Source organism: Buteo buteo, chromosome 1, assembly GCF_964188355.1.
Source record: "Buteo buteo chromosome 1, bButBut1.hap1.1, whole genome shotgun sequence".
Classification (NCBI taxonomy): domain Eukaryota; kingdom Metazoa; phylum Chordata; class Aves; order Accipitriformes; family Accipitridae; genus Buteo; species Buteo buteo.
The window spans coordinates 71080975-71097241 of NC_134171.1; the positions used below are offsets into that span (position 1 = coordinate 71080975).

The 16267-nt window shown below is 38.4% G+C and overlaps 1 protein-coding gene across 1 annotated transcript in view; it reads left to right on the forward strand.

Moving 5' to 3' along the window:
- The window catches only part of INPP4B (inositol polyphosphate-4-phosphatase type II B), a 381542-nt gene that overhangs the window by 29860 nt on the left and 335415 nt on the right, over positions 1–16267 (forward strand). Inside the window, exons 2-3 of the mRNA XM_075035790.1 lie at positions 12382–12607; positions 15362–15420. Coding sequence (XP_074891891.1) covers positions 12496–12607; positions 15362–15420 — 171 coding nt within the window. The 5' untranslated portion in view covers positions 12382–12495. The remainder of the gene's footprint in view (positions 1–12381; positions 12608–15361; positions 15421–16267) is intronic.

Genomic DNA, 16267 nt, shown 5'->3' on the forward strand with positions numbered 1-16267 from the left:
AGAGAAGTGTTGGGCAGAAGTTAAAGCTTTGGTCATATTTACCTAGAGGGTACAAAGAAGGTGCCAACTTGGTGGCATTCCAAAAAAAAAAAAAAAGCAAAATTTCAGGCTGACTTTTATTTATTCCAAAAATCCGTATGCTGGGAAGGGAAGGAGACAGTTAAGTTTGAGAAACAACCAGAGAAACTTGGCATGGTGTGTATCCTCCAACTAACATGCTCCTAATTGCCTGACTGCCTTGAGGAAGTTAAGGAAGAAATCAGTTTTTGAGTCATTTGAGGCTATGTCTTTTGTCTCCCTTGGAAGGTACTGATACACCATAGTGAATTGCTGTGTGTATGTGAGTCACAACAACTTATGCTGGGTAAATTGAGTGGAACACTTTCGTAAAATACTGTCTCGTGTGTGTGTGTGTGTGCTTGCAATCTGCAAATTTTAAGATGTTCTCAGGCAAAGGCAATAGCTATTTACGAGCAGAATTTAAGTTTCTTGAACTTCTTTGTCTAAACTCCTGCACAAGTTGCTTTTCTGCCTTGAAGCAAGGTGGACAACATAGTTTAGACTAATGTCTGAAAATTCAAGAATGGGGGGGGGAATCCTGAAGCCATTGATGTTCTACTTGAAATAACAGTTTTAAGGCTGTTATGCATCAGTTGAAGAAAGTACTCCCCTCCAACAGCTGCAGCAGAGCTGCAGGTCCACAGCACAGCTACCTTACTTGGGTTTGTTTAGAGAGTAGGAAGAAGCTGTGGGTGGATCATAAAACTGACTCTCTTTTGGCCTCGACCCTGAGGTTTGAGTGTGCTGCTTTCTTACCTCTCTGTTGCCCTTCTAGATCTGCCAGCAGGTCCCACACAGGGCTCTCTTTCCACAATCCTTCGCGTACGTTCTCTCATTTCTGTTGCTACCAACTCTAATTACTCTTCCTAGGCCAGACCCGATCACTGTTTCTGCTCTGAACATGGACCCTGGTGCTTCTCCTTGTCACCTTTGAAGTGCTTTGGCGTATTTGGTCCTTTCTTTCAATGTGCCCAAACATTCCTTTTCTTTGTGGTGTCCTAGTACAGTTGTTACTCTCTGGTGGCTCTTTCCACAAAGTCTGCAGTCTTGAAGCAGACTTTGAGAATTATGTCCTTGAATGGCATTTCTTAGAAAATGCTTTTGCCTTGCTTTTGTGAGAAACATTTTTGTTTCGTAAGTTACCTAATATTCCCGATTATTTTATACAAAAGAAAGCATTCATTCTGAAAGATATAAATCTTAAGAGATTCACATCCATTAATGTATGCAAATGCAGTTAAGATCAAAATAACTGCAAGTCTGCAGTAATGCAATGAAATTATATTAGAATGATGCAGTGAGGAGGAGGAAGATAGTTCATTATGGTATTATTCAAAGTTATTTTTGTGTTGAATTAATTGTACTGTTATATAGTCACTCTATCAGTGTGGGTATATTCTTCTCCAATCTCTGGCTGTATGTCACTAGTAAAGATTGATAACTGCTCCAGTGCTGACTGGGATTGAGTTTAGTCCAGCCGCTATTTTTAGTTGGAAGGCATCTTCCTCAGACGCTGCTTGTTGTCTGAAGCCCCTCGGCATAGGTCGCGAGACCTTACTGCTGCATCACTGTCTGCTGCAAATATGTGTCAAAAGCTTACTACTACCCAGATTGGTGAGAGGAACTTACTCAAAGGTCTGGCCAGGCTGTAGGTGTTCTGCTTTGCCTCTGTGATAGGATGACAGGAAAGCAAAGAATGCAAGTGTGACCAAGGAACGCGCAGCTTTGCAAGCTGAAGTTCTGAGGGATATCCTTCCTGCCTCCCTCCCCCTCACCCAGCCTTTTTAGAGTCAGATTTTTGGGGGCTTTGGGTTTGTTGGTCCCCTCCTGTTTCTCTGATTCAGGCTTGTTTCCCCATTTATTCTTGCCCAGAGGGTCTTTTAGAAGCTGAGAATCCTTCAAAGTATCTAGGCCTGATTAAAATGTAGGTGATGATCCTTCAGTTAATTGTTGAGCAGCTTTTCCAGGCTGGGCAATCAGGTGCGATTTTACTAGGGATGGAAAAGAGGCTGTTACCAACCATTGACATCCTGAGGCAAGCTCAGTTTCTGTGTCAAGGGGTTTGGCTCATACTACTGTGCACCTTACGTTTTCATCGCAGAAGCATTCAGCCCTGGACTGCCTCTAGCAAAAATCATAGTTATGTTTCATGTTTAATACAAAGTCATTCATTTAATTCAGACGTACCTGTTTTGTAATAATTGTATCATACCCCTGAAGTCATGGGCTCTTTACCCAAATGATACTGTACCTAAGGAACATGAATATCTTATGAAACCAACTCTTGAATTTTGTATTTTGTGTGTAACTGTAACAGCCTTATTTTTCTCTAAGTTATTGCTGTGAACTTTTTATCCTTGCATGAGGTGTTTAATCTGAAAAACATGTATTTTTGGTGGTTTTTATGTAGCTGGGCTATTTGTCAGTTCCAACTTCTTAGACTAAGGTTGTTTAAAAAAAAATTTGTAAATCATTTGCCATGACCTCTTACAGCTGATGAGAGTAGGGTGTTATATGTTACAGAGTAGATAACTGTATGCAGAAATGCAGTTAAATATATGGCTCTGTTGCCCAATTGATAACTCATGAAACAAGATTTAATTTATTTTCCAGGATTTTTAAAATTTCCTCAGTGTTTCCAGCTAGTGAAAAGTTACATATCAGCAAAACCAGGTAGTGTGATGATGGATATTGAAGAATAGCAAATTCAAGTTTATTGGAGTGAAGTGTTACTTCCTGAATTGCCTGTCTGCATGGGAAGGCGTTAGTAGGCTTTGACTTTCCACACATGGTGTCTGTGTTGCTTACAGGTTGCAATAGTGAGAAATTCTGCAGCTGCAAAATCAGCAATCACATAGATCACTGTGGAATAAGTCAAGGAAGAGAGCCTTTGTACTTGCAAATATGCAGGCTGAGCAGTCCTCATCTTAATTGAAATAGGTATGTGGGGAGAGCTTGATTGTCTTTGGTATCGTCCTTTGGCCTTGGATTTAAGTTGTGGTTCTTAAGTATCACCTCTTACTTTCTTCTAATCTTTTTTCACTTTGGATGGATTTAGGGAGGTTTCATCAGCAGCTTGGTTTAAAAAATTGTGAAGCTTGTAAGTCTTCTTGAGATGTCTTATTCTTTAAAATACATAAACTTTATTCCTATCTGCTAACTGAGGATATGTCATTGATCTTGAGGCAAAAGGTCAATAAATGACTTGTTATTGCTGTAGCTGCCAGATCAGTATAAAGCAGTAACGTTCTTAGTGATTTTCATGTTCCGTGAGTTTTGTTGCATTTCGTCCTCCCCCCCGTAGCTTTGTTTTGCATCGACCTCTGAATATTCCCTTCCCCAGATGACATAATAGTTTCTGCTGAACTGACTTCCATTGCATATAGAAATTGAATAATTATTATTGAGACACAGTTAAAATGATTTATTGTTCTTCTGTAATATAACAGCACTACGTCACCATTTCTTAGATTTATTTCTCAGCAATTATGTTCTTAACAGTGGTACTAGCTTTTTAATTAGAAATACAGGTAACCAGATACTTGTGAACTTTCAGGAGCAGTATATTTATGTACTTCATATAAAGATTTTTTTTTTCTGGTATTTTGGTTGACTTTTAATTATTCAAATTAAATATCGTCATCAAATATTAACTCCTTTAGTATTCCATGCTTTCCTTCTGTCAGTTTAGAGGTAATTGAGGGAAATCCAGTAATCTATTTCCTTGGAAAGTGCGGGAGCAGGAGAGCTCATGGTCTCTCCCTAACTGTGCGACAGTAAAATCGAAGCCTTTGCTGGGTCTTCACAGGTGTGTTAAAGAGTTTCTGTGAGGAAAAACACTTCTGTTATTTTCTTGAAGACTGTGTGGGGAGAAAAAAGCCAAGGCAGAATTGATACTATTAAGAGAAGTGGGAGGAGCTCCTTCCATTGAACATCAGAAGAGGAATAGTGGTGAACTTCAGAGCAGTCTGAAACATAGTGAAGGGATTTAATTCCAAGTACTTTATATCTCTAATCTTAAAATATGATATTATGTTGTATTTTACTTTATATGGGTGACTTGACTCAGTCGTCTTCTAGCTAAAATCTTTTTAGAGCTCAAAGGAACCACAAATCTCTCAAATTTGCTGTTAAAATCTTTTTAATGTTTATAGCTTAGATAAACCCCAGATGTTACAAATTTGGGGGATGGGGAGCAGTAGAGAGAAGCTCACTGCTGTGTTTTTCTCAGTAATGTGGTAAATTTTTTTTTTTTTCCTGTAATGTAGACACCAAGACTGTTGAAGTTGTTTGGTTCTAGGATATGATGTGAAGCAAAAAAGGTTAAGAAATTCAAAGTTGTTTGTGGACTGCAAAGTTTTTAAGGTTAAAAAAAAAAAGAAAAAGAAAAAAATCCTATATCTTACAGAGTACAAGCTGCAGTTTTAGTACAGTAATTTGTCTGTTATAGTAAAAATGACAAGTAAAATTGATGTCATAGCAATGTTGTATTTTAAGTTTGCCTCTACCTTTTGCATCTTCATAGATACTGGAACAGAGAAGAAATAAGTCTTCTAGAGGGAAAATCTCCAGTTATTGCCACTCAGATACAGTATCTTGCAGAATGGAGCACGCTGCCTTTTTCAATATAGTGCAATATTTTTTTGAAACTGGTTACTGTGTCCTCCCCTTGTCCCTTTCTGCACGGGATCAGTGGTCCCAGCACACTACCTCCTCTGGACTGGTTTGCCTACTGTCATGTGTATAGGAGCTCCTCATGAATTGAGCTATTCTATGCTTGGGTTTGCTTTAGGTTTTTGTTTTTGTTTGAAATGGTGCATTGCAAAAGGTTTGTGTGTTTACGTTCCTGGAGACTAGAGAAAGAAGTCTGCTGTGTAAATAAATTTCTAACTAAGTAGTGACTGAAATGCAAATATTTAGCTGGAGATCACCTGCTCTGAAACCACGGAGTCATAATAGTGGCTGAACTCATATTAACAGTCATTTGTGTGTAGCTGATGTCTTTGAAACATTAATTAGTGCAGTCACCTCTGAATAAGATTTTAGAAGAGTGACTTAATCTTCTGGTATTTGTTTTCAAGCGTTGGTTTTAAAGGGGATAACTTCCATAATCCAGCTTTCTTACTGGCCCAAGAGAAAGTTATAGCCAGTGCAGCTGTGTTCTTCAGCAGTGGAGGGAAGGCAGTGTGGCTGGGCAGGCAGTCACCTCAGCAGATGTGGGAGAAAGAGGAATTTAAGGCAGCGTTGCCTGAAAGTATAGTTGGAGAGTTGGGAAAAGCTCATGGATGAAATTGGATTTGCCAGGAAGCTTGTTGAGTAAGGACTATGTTTCAAGTCCTTTGTATGTGAATTTTGTCCTAAGGCTGCAGTTATACCATCATGCTAAGATCACACATCTGTGGACATCTGCAGAAAGATTACCTGTGGGTGCAAGTGTTTGCCCTCTGTGTTGGGCTGGCACTAGCATTTCGGCAGCCAGGTAGCTGGTCTGATTGGGGAACATCTTGATTAGGTTGCTTGCCATGAAGATAAGTTCATTAAGCTGATTTTGTGGCTACATCAGCACTAGTGCTGCTGTGGGGAAGACGGTCTCCCTTTCACTGGGAGCCTGCACCTGTGTCAGGTCAGCGGCTGCTCCAGCACAGCCGGAGGGAAGTTGCAGTTTGAACACTGAGTCATGGTAAGGTGGCTGTGCTGGTGAAAGCAGCAGTCTCATTCTTGTTCAGTCCTCTGCCTTACGTGGTACAGTTTGTTAGGCCGTGAACTCCATGGGGCAACTCCCACAACTGATAAATGACTTTTTTCACAGAGCTGGTTTTCAGCTGGATCAGTATAAGTAGCTAGAAGTACATGGTTCAGTGGGTGTGCCAGGTTATACCTGTTTGCAGTAAGTGTTTATTTGTATTACCTTTTATAGGGGAAGCAAAATGCAAGAATATGTTTTTTTTCTGAAAGGTCACATCTGAACTCTGGGAAACTACATGAATCATTTAGGAATTTGCTTGACTGGGGAATCTGTCAGCTGAAGGGAAGACAAAGCTGTTCTATGTGGTTGCTTTTTTTTTTTTTTTTCCCAGCTGAAGGGAGTACCTTCAAGCCAAGCCAGCATTTTATTTTCCATTATCTGTCTCCAAATAGAATAGCTCACCTCTTGCAGCTTTTTTTCAATAGATTCTTTGCTTTTAGAGTCTTGTTAGTTTTAAGACTTTAGAAGGGACTTGCAGACAGTAGTGGTGCTGATACAAGGGTGCTGGCTGGTTTATGTGGTGCTGTATTATGCCATTGCAAGGTCATGCCTCCCTTGGAAGAAGGCTGGCCCTGGTTAGGAAGAGTCTTGTTGGCTGGAGCTCCTATGTTATTTTTTAGGGCACTGTGAGGTAAGGGTGACAGAACTGAGAATTTAAGGCGAATAAAGGCATAAAAGTTATTACAATACAGTATCTGTGTGTTTCAGCATAAAATACAACTGAAATGACCACTGGTACTATTGGGGAAAAACAGATAGCTATTTAATGTTTCTGTTACCTTCCCTCTACAGAAAAAAAAAATAAATTCAAAATTGTTTTTCTAGGTTACTGTTGTTTTATGCAAACTAGGAAGGATCAGTAAAGGGTGTCCTAGGAAGTGACATGACTCACTAACTCGCTGAATATCACAGCCCTGTCATTTTGTATTCTAAATTTTTTTTTTGGAAGGCCACAATGGCTGTGATAAATGGTAGGAAGCAATGTTTGAATTAGTTTAAGATGATAATCTGTTCAAATAGATTACAATAGTCCTGGCAGCCTACCAAAGTATAAGTGAAAATTACAAACTATATATGGTCAGCCTAGCTTTGATCTTGATAGTAGGAAATAAGATAGCCAGGAGACAGAATTGAAGAGATGGAAAAGTTAGAAATAAACTGAAATTTTCCATGGGTACAATCAGCTAGCTTGACTGCATGCAGCCAGCTGATATGCATCTTTAACTTCATATAGAAAGAAATAACTTCATATTGCCAATAGATACCTTCTGTAGATAACCTAGCATTTAGTGACACTTGGTATATAGATCTTGGCTATCTTACCTCAGCGGGGGGAAAAAAAAATACTAAAAGGAAGATTCTGTTATAAGACAAATATTCCCCTACTTTTTTATCCCTTTTAAGGTTGCCATCCACAGATCCCCTGAAACCTTCTTTGCAATATGGTCTCTGAATTTATGTTAAGCCAGGACAGTTTTCTTCCTTAATCAGCTGATCACCTGTTAATGATTTTCAAGGTAAAACTTAAATACAGTTTAGATTTTCAAACTTTTTCTTTAGTTATATCAATATATCTGCATATTTGAAACTCCTGTCATATTGTAATTCTTTTTGCTGACTCTGTCTGCATTGTACTCTTATTTCCTCAATCCAAGACAGAAAACCTAGTGTTTTGTTTGACGGTGCAGCGATCAGCGATAGAATGGAGAATTTCAATGGGGGGGCATAATGTGTCTTATTTATATTTTATGGCCTAATAATTACTTTATGGGTGAAATAGAGACAGTATGTGGAATTAGCAGTAACTGTTTGCTTAAAAAGAATATCATTCTTGAAGACAAAATTGTGGACTAATTTTGCAGCTTTCCTTTTGAAGGCTGTTTCCTATGCTGTGTGTATTCCAAAGATTAAATAAGTTCTTAATACAAAATGATGTGAACTAAAAATATCGCACCTTTTCGAAGGAAGAGAAGGAAAATTTAGAATGTATTTAGCAAAATCTCTGAGGACTTGCAGACATGAGTTCTAGTGTTTTTCTTTTTGAAATTGTTAAACTAGTGAAATTGGGCAGCCAGTTTTATTGACTTTGTTTCAGAGGTTTAAGAGATTGCATCATTAGAAAGCTTGTGTTTTAACACTTTACCAAAATGTCTAGAATTAAATGCAGTACTAATGAAAGCTGCAAGGGATCATGTGCTAATTTCTTTAATGTTGAGCTGTGCTTAAGATACATAAGAAAACTTCGAAGCTCAGAGATAGTACTGAAATTGTTGTTTCAGGGTAGTGTATGCAGCCGTGAAGATGGCTACTGTCTTTGGTATTGGCACTAGTGACCTCCTGCACTTGCTGCTTTGAACAGCTAGAGCTTGGTGGTTATCTGAAACTAATAAAATACGTCTTGGTAGCGGTCCTGCAGGGTGCAGGAGTTGGAGATCAGTTGCAAATTGTTTCAATGTGTAGCTTTTTTCATGCTAGTCTTACATGCTGAAGTCAATTTTGTGCAGGTCTTGCATGATAAAACTTCCTTGTAATTTAAGATTACTTGAACATGCTACTAGTTTTGATTGACTTCTAATGTTTATGTATAGTGTAAGATGTGGGTTTACATCTCTTCAAGTGATCAAAAATGTACATTTCTCGCGTGATAATAAAAAATGTGGAACTGTATGGCTGGTGCTTAACAGTTACAATATGTCTCAGTTCCTTTTGTGTGTCATGTGAATCAAATAGGTCTGGTTGTTCCATGTCCATAGAATGTGATCATGAAAGCTATAATTGTGAATGTGGGGGGACAGGGGACATCCAACAGAAACTTCATAAATTTTGTGGTCTGTGAGCTGTCAAAACTGTCATCTGTTCTAAAATTATTGCTTCCAAGGACGTAGACTCCTCCACCTCTTTCTCTCCTGGCCACTTGCAAAATAATTGAATGGTCTGGTTTCCTTGTAAATTATGGTTGTGGTGATTGTGTGTGGGGAAAATGTTGAGAGGGTCTTTAGATTCAGCATGCCTGCCTCTCTAACCAGAAGTATTAAATAATGCCTGTCTCTTGAATCACCAGTATTAAATAACTGAAGATAATATCTTTCCTATCTGAGTTCCTGCTAGGAAGGAGATTAGCTAGGAGAAACATTTAAAGGCACTATATGACTAAGTAGTTTCCCTGACTGACAGCTTTATTCCGAAATGGAGACAGAAGGGAAGTGGATTATTGAGTTGAAAAGTCTTTTTGCTCCTTCAAGGAGACCCAGTACTGCAACCAAAGACAGACATTTCTGTTGGGGGGGGGGGGTTACCTTTTAATTTTATCATTGTGTCAACACTGGCTGTGATAGCCTTTGGATGGTCATTGAGTTTCTAAGTTAAACCCAGGTTTGAATCCCATGATCTCTTAATGCCTTTTAGGTCTGAATAATATTCAGATGTTGTCAGATTAGTTTAGCTTCTCTGGCAAATTTCCAGGGAACAGGCGCCTTGATTATTATCATTGTGGAACTCTGCTGGCCCAGCTGCCTTGCATTTCAAGACTGGTACTGTCTTACATGTACTGAGGCATGCTGTCTCAAGGGTTTTAACTGCTGTTGTACCACTCTTACTGTCCCACGTGATTTACCTGTTATGGCTCATATGCAGAGCAAGTGACGCACGAATGAGATAAAAGGAATTTCTAGACCGTTACCGCTTTACTGATAGATGAGTGCAAGAGATATACCATCTCCCTTGGGGGGGTGGGAAGGTGGGGGGGGATAACAAAATCAATATGCACATCTCCTCCTGGAGCTTCTTTATTCCTTTTAATAGTCTTTCCAGACACCCATAATGTTCTATTTACCTGGCTCTGTTTTTTCCTTTGCTGGAAAGCAAAAACTTTCTTAAATAGCAGTTTACAACTTCTCATCTCCTGGTCTTCTGTGTTTTGCAGTTCTACCTGGAGTACAGATATCCATCCATTACAGTAATTACTGCATTTAAGCATAATTAGAGTTTAACCAGTAGCCTTCATGGCTTTGATAGCATTGGTTTTATTCAGTTATTGATGGTTTTTGATGACTCTTCCATCTGGGACCAGAGTCATAGGGTCTGACTTCCTCAGTGCTACTCAAAAAGATTGAAGCAATCTAAAGTAACTATGTAGCTGACGATGCTATTTAGAGTAGATTTATAAGGTGTTTATAAAATGGACTAGAACTGATTGGTTCACAAACCAATAACTAAGTATGTTGCAGTTGAATTTTTGGAACTGTGTTCTCTAAAACAAGAAGGTTACCAATGAACTATGTGAAAGGTGTGCAAGATATCTGCCTGAGAGGGGACCAGCCAGTAACAAAACAGTGCACAGTTGGAGATCACTAAAATTATTTACCTTACCAAGCTTTTTTTTTCTTTTTTTTAAAAAAACAAATAGGTCTATTGCAAACACTGTATGCTCTGTTGTTAAAATACAGTCTGTGGCTGTAAAACAAAACCAACAATTAATTCCGCTCAGCATACAGAGGCTAGTAGGAACATATACATTGCCAGTCTTGAAGTCCCTGTGTGCCCTAGTAAGCCTTTTGCAAGGGTCATTGTGGTGGGGTTTTGTGTATCGTGTGGCTGAGCCAGCATCTTCCCCTGCCCCCAGATGGATTTGGTCTTCAATGCTGAATATGCTTGTAGTATTAGATTACAGTGTATAATAAATATCCTTTTTGTAAGTACTGTATGACTCAGCTTTCCACAGTTGTAGTCTATCAATTTACAAAACATAGGCAGCCAGCTGCACCTGCATGGAGCCTCTGTTGGAGTCAGTAGCTCATTTTGGGCACAGTGGTGTCCTTGTATGTTGTAAATTGCAGGTCAGGTTCTGTGATGACCATAAAGTTCTGAGGTTATAATTTCAACAAGATTATGAAATGGCAGTCAAAGGCATGAAGATGGGCTTAAGAGAAGTATAGCTGCTAATCCTAAAGGGAAAACAAGAAAGAAGGTGTATGTGTGTGAATGAGTGGAAAAGTTGAAGCTGCAACCTTCTACTACTTAGGGTATGTGTTGGGACTGCTTGCACGTATTCTGTTTCTTGCTTGCAAGGGTATTTGATTATGAAAGGGAAACTTAAAAGAGCTTTTAGCTTTATGGCAGTTCTCCACAGAATTTTAGAACCTTCCTAGGTGGAAAAAATTACTTGGAGATTTGTCTTCTGAATGTCATATTTACGGCCCAGCTATATTTCATATGTACAAATTAATAGTTAAGCTTGGTCTGCTTTCACTGTTGTAGTGCTATTGAAATTGGCTGTGGTTTGATGATTGGAAACTAAAGGATGCAGCAGCAGTCATTGATTGAGGGGTAAACCTGAGCAAAGAAAGTGAATATAAAGGGAAAAGTAGGAATGAAAGAGCCCACACAAAGATACGGTGCAGATGTAACTTGTCCTTCAGCTAAACAGTTGAGAGGAACTTGATCAGGAATTGATAAGAGTTGTGGTTCTCCATCAGATAAATATGTCAGTGCAGTCCTCTGAAGAAAAAAAGCTTCTGATTTGGAGGCAGAAACTGGCTTCTGAAGCCCATGTGCTGAGGATTGGGTGTTTTGTTCGGTTTTTTTTTTGTGAGTTTATAGGAGTATTAAAAGCCATCTGACAAACTTCTGTTACTTGATTGTACGAGGATGATACCAAGAATTCTTTTTTGAGAAAGGCCTTTACAAAAGGGTTGGATATTAAAAGCATTGAATATTTGGGGGATTAAAAAGAAGATCTATTTAGAACTACTTTTCTGGCCTTATTTTTTCATCCTTGTAGCAGTGTGAAATGGTGCTGTGTTAACTGCAATTTGAACAAAAATATCTGTTTCCAAACTTCCACTGGTCAAAACTACAGCTACTGAACCTGATATTAAAATAATTTCAGATAAACGGAGGAGGGGCTCTGAGAGAAAGATTTCATGTATATGTGTCAGGTATAATTTTTTTCACTAAATTCAGTAGATGTAGTTCTAATAAATGAAAACTGTTTTTTGGGGGGGAGGTGGGGGGCACAACTTGTTTTCTGAAAACACAGAAGAAAATGTTCCAAAAGAATTGAAAACTGTTAGAATATACCGTGAACAAAAGGTAAACACTCAGTGTCCTAATCAGTGTCAGTATAGCAAAACATGAATACTTGAGTATGTGGTGAACTTCTGTAGTTAACACTTCATATTTTATTAGAGTTATTGTTCCTGTGAAGGAGATGGAAGTACAAGGCAGTCTTCCCTCCTCCCCCTGCCCCATGGATGCATATTTGAGCTTTCTAGTTATTTATATGCCTATAGCCAGAATATATTTTTAGCAGTATTGATAAACTGTGGAAATACTGTGTAAAATTACAGCTTCTGCTTGAGATTTTAGAGACACTGGAAAGCAAAACTACATCTTTCTTCCTTAAAAAGCGTGTGGGGAGAAGATGTCACCTATGTAACCTTGGGTTTTTTTCTATTACTTACACTGGTCCCATACTATGAAAGAAAGTACATTGTCTGGAGAGCACAACAGAGTGGAAATCACAATAAACAGCAGCATCTCTTGTTTTCTTTTTTGTTTTGTTTTTAATATTTCAGTTGACCTTCATATCTGCTGCCACCTAGATTTTGCTCAGCTTCAACAAACTAACTAGCATCATCATTATCCTCTTCCATCTCTTACTCATCTTCATCCTCTTCTCTGGCACTCCCATGAGATTCAATGCTAAAGATCTGGCTTTGCTGGCCAGGCGACCATCAGGTTGTTTTGACAAGGAAGGAAAACTGAAGATTTGCAGAGTGGTTGGGGATGAAAAATTAGTAGGTAAAAATGACTTGCACTGATAACTACCTGTGGTTGATGCGCATGTTTTCTGCAATTGTCAGCTTACGGTTTCACTAATCACATACACCTTCAGAGTTTTCAGTTTTCTTCATTACTGATGCTTGAGTGGTGTTAAATACCTTACTAAATAAAGAAGTTTAAAGCCAGCTCTTTAGTTTGCCGAGATTTTCATGTTTCCTTTGTCATGTACCTGAGCAACAGTACTCAGTCCTTAACATTATTATTATTTTTTCCTGTAAAGGAAGATAGTTTTTCCCTGCTCATGATTGCTAGTCGCCAGTCATTAGTTGCCATGTTTTAAAGTTTAGATATCCAGTTGCTCAGGACACGCCCCTCCCACCCACAAAACACATGTTCTTTTGTCATTACAGATTTTCCATGGCTCACTTCCCACCTCCTTTGCAGGTTTCTTCAGGCTTTTATGATCATATTTTAAATGTCTTTCAATTTCCAGTAAGCTTGAATAAATGTCTGTTCCCTTGGTAGCTGTTAGGAAATAGCTCCCGTTTAGCTGTGAAATCAGTTCTAATACAATAATTTCAGCAACAATAAATGTTTTGTTTTCACTTGTCCCAGCTGATCTTCATTGTCATTATATTTACTTTTATTTTATTAGAAAAAACCAGACTCAAAACCAGCACAGTCTCAATTATGATAAGGGGCTGAGAAAATTTTGTGCCACATGTTCAGAATATTTTACACATTTTCTAATGACAAATAGCCGAAGCTTCCTGTGGAGGATGCGGCAAACTTCCTGGACAGAGTACTAGTGAGCATCCACTTCTGGCTGCTTTGGTGTTCTTCAACAGGATTCTCCCCCTATGTTCTCATCGTAGGTAGCATATCAAGCCCTGTTCAGTGAATAACTGACATTTATGAGGATCTTTTGAATTTTTCTTCACTTATGAATGTGTTAAGTGCTAATATTGCTGCTAAAAGCCTTAGGTTGACCACAGACAGACTAAACATCTTACCCAGTATCATGGGCTACCTGTGCCGTGGTCAGTGGTGGTCGATTCTAGGAAAGTTTTTAAGAAACTATGTATGTATAGAATGTTCCTATTGCCCAGTAAATCCTTCTGGCTCCCAGCAATCAGATTATGACCCTTTGAGAGAAGGGTGATTTCGCTCGAGGCGTTTTGGTCACTGCATATACTATCCACTGATAGACTTGTCATCATTAGCCTGACTAATCTTTGGACTTGCTTATTTTTCACACTTAGGAGGTAGTGACTTTCCAAATCCTATGTAAAAATATCTTTTATTAGAAAAAGCTGCAGTGTGAATGTGATAGGATTTCTTCCTTCTGATGCCCACAGGGTTCTGGAGGATGGAATTTAGTCATAGCAGAGTCCTGTACTTGTACTGTAAAACAACAACCTTGGGTCTGATAACTGTGTTTAGATGTTTTTAGTTGGTGGATGTGGATGTGCATCAACTTATACTACATTATTTTGTGTATTGTTCTTGCACTTTAGGAGGTCTGGAAAAATCCAGGAACTTCAATTCGTTTTCTAAAAAAACCAAAACCAACCTCCCCCCCAAAAAACCCCCAAACCAAACCCAACACCCAGGTTATAACTAAAACCAGTTATTTTAAGTCCTAGTGCCTGTGAGTGTAAACCTTCCAGTTTCTTGTGGGGAAAAAGCTATTCTAATTTTCAAATGTTACCCATTGAAACATCATAATTGAAATTATCAAGAGGAAAAGAGAATTGTATTTATTGGTTTACTATAGCAAGACATCCCCCGGTCAATATTATGTCTCTAGTGGTGGCCAGCTTTGAGGGAAGTGCAAGAGTTCCACAGAGGCAGCTGTGGAATAACATGACCTTAGGGTACAGCTGTACTTCCAGCTCCCTAGCAATTCAAGCTTGGCTGCTGTCTGTTGACATGGGGTTTCATGTGCCCTCTCAAAAATAAAAAAGAATACATCTTGCGTAAAAATGTTCCTTCTTCTCTTAAGAAGTGGTATAGGGTTTATCTAAAGAGATCACATTTGTGAGATCTATATCTGTACATATATCTATCTGTACCTACAGATACCTATACAAGTGCTTTTTTAAAAAGAAAAATGATGCAATTTTAAAAATGGCTAGTTTAGGAAGAATAACTTTTTAAAGTTTTTCGACCCACTCACTAAACCTAAAGTTCTGAAACATTCCCCATTCTTAAAAGTTTGATTGCATGCTTGTGTGTGTGTATAAACACAAATATGTTGTTATTCCCATTGGTTAATCACTTTTAAAAAGTGTAGTAAAATAGTTATAGCAAGGTGACTAAATATTTAGGTCTCACTTGCTCATGTTTTTATCTTCTGAAAATTGTAAATTCAGATTAGCATGTTCAAATCTAAGTGGAATAGCAACTGTTGTTGTGTCTTAACAAGGATTATATTTCATCTCGTGAAATGATGGAAGCAAAAGCCGTTCCATGCTAACGTGGCTGTTTCTGCTCCCATGTGAGGAAAAGGGAGAAAAGCAGAGAAAACACTGTTGAGTGTATGCCGCAGTCACCAATTCTGTCAGCTGCAGAGTAGAAGAAACCTTCTGGGAAGTTATTTGGCATTTAACAGCATGTTGTACATAGGCAGCTGCTGAGTGAAGCTGGCTTTTCTTGGTTGTTAATGATTTTCTTCTCCGACCTTTATAACTAATGCATCTTCTTTAAGAAGCATTTAAAGTGTGAAGACAAAAGGTTGTTTTTATTAATCTCTTACTTCTTTGCATACAGAACCGAGAGAGAGATGGTGCCGACTGAAAGGAAATCTGCTTTTTCTGATGAAAAATAAGGTAATCCATTTTCCTACTGCTTTTCTTGATGCGTTAGTCTAATCTGTGAGAACTTGAGTAATCCTTTTTCATGATAGCTATTGGCGTTGTGCTTTTAGGGACAAAAAAAGAAAATAAATCACTATTATTAGAATAGTGGAGATGAAAAAACCCCCGAAACATTGTTTGCCTTCTATAACATGAGGTATTCTTCATGATATCAACATCCTTTAGCTGAATCATAAATAGTCTATGGCAAGGTTCTGCTCATAACATACACAGGCCTAAATCCAGAATTACTCACCAAATCTACTGGAATAATGAAAGCAAAATCTTACAGCTGAATGAGGTATTGTGGTAATGTTCAAGATGCAATTTCAGACCCCTACTACAATTTTTTAGTGTGGTTTTTTAACTAAATTTGTTGTGAAGAGTGGTGTTATTTTCTCTTCTTTTGTTGTAAAGAGCAATTATATGCCTAAAATGAATGGCCTATTAAAATAGGGTCTGGCTCTGACATGCCATGGAAGTCTTGCAGGAGCTGCTGAGTGCCCTCATTTGCCATTGGCTTTATTGGGAGTTTACACCACTCATCCTCTGGAAGGAACAAGCACTTAAGTGTGGAATTTCTCTTTTTCTTACCCTTTTTGTCTGATATTATGAACACTGCTTCTGTAGTTGCCTGAAAATAGCATTGGATTGTGAAGAATTAGGGAGTTGTATGAAGCTTGAGATGCTTGCCTGTTAACAATAAGTATTTTATAATTGGCTCCTGGGATATTTTTATACTGTATGGACCAGCAGTTGGACGGAAATGATAGTACTGCTCGACAGATTGTATATTCTGTTTGAAAGATTTTTCAATGTG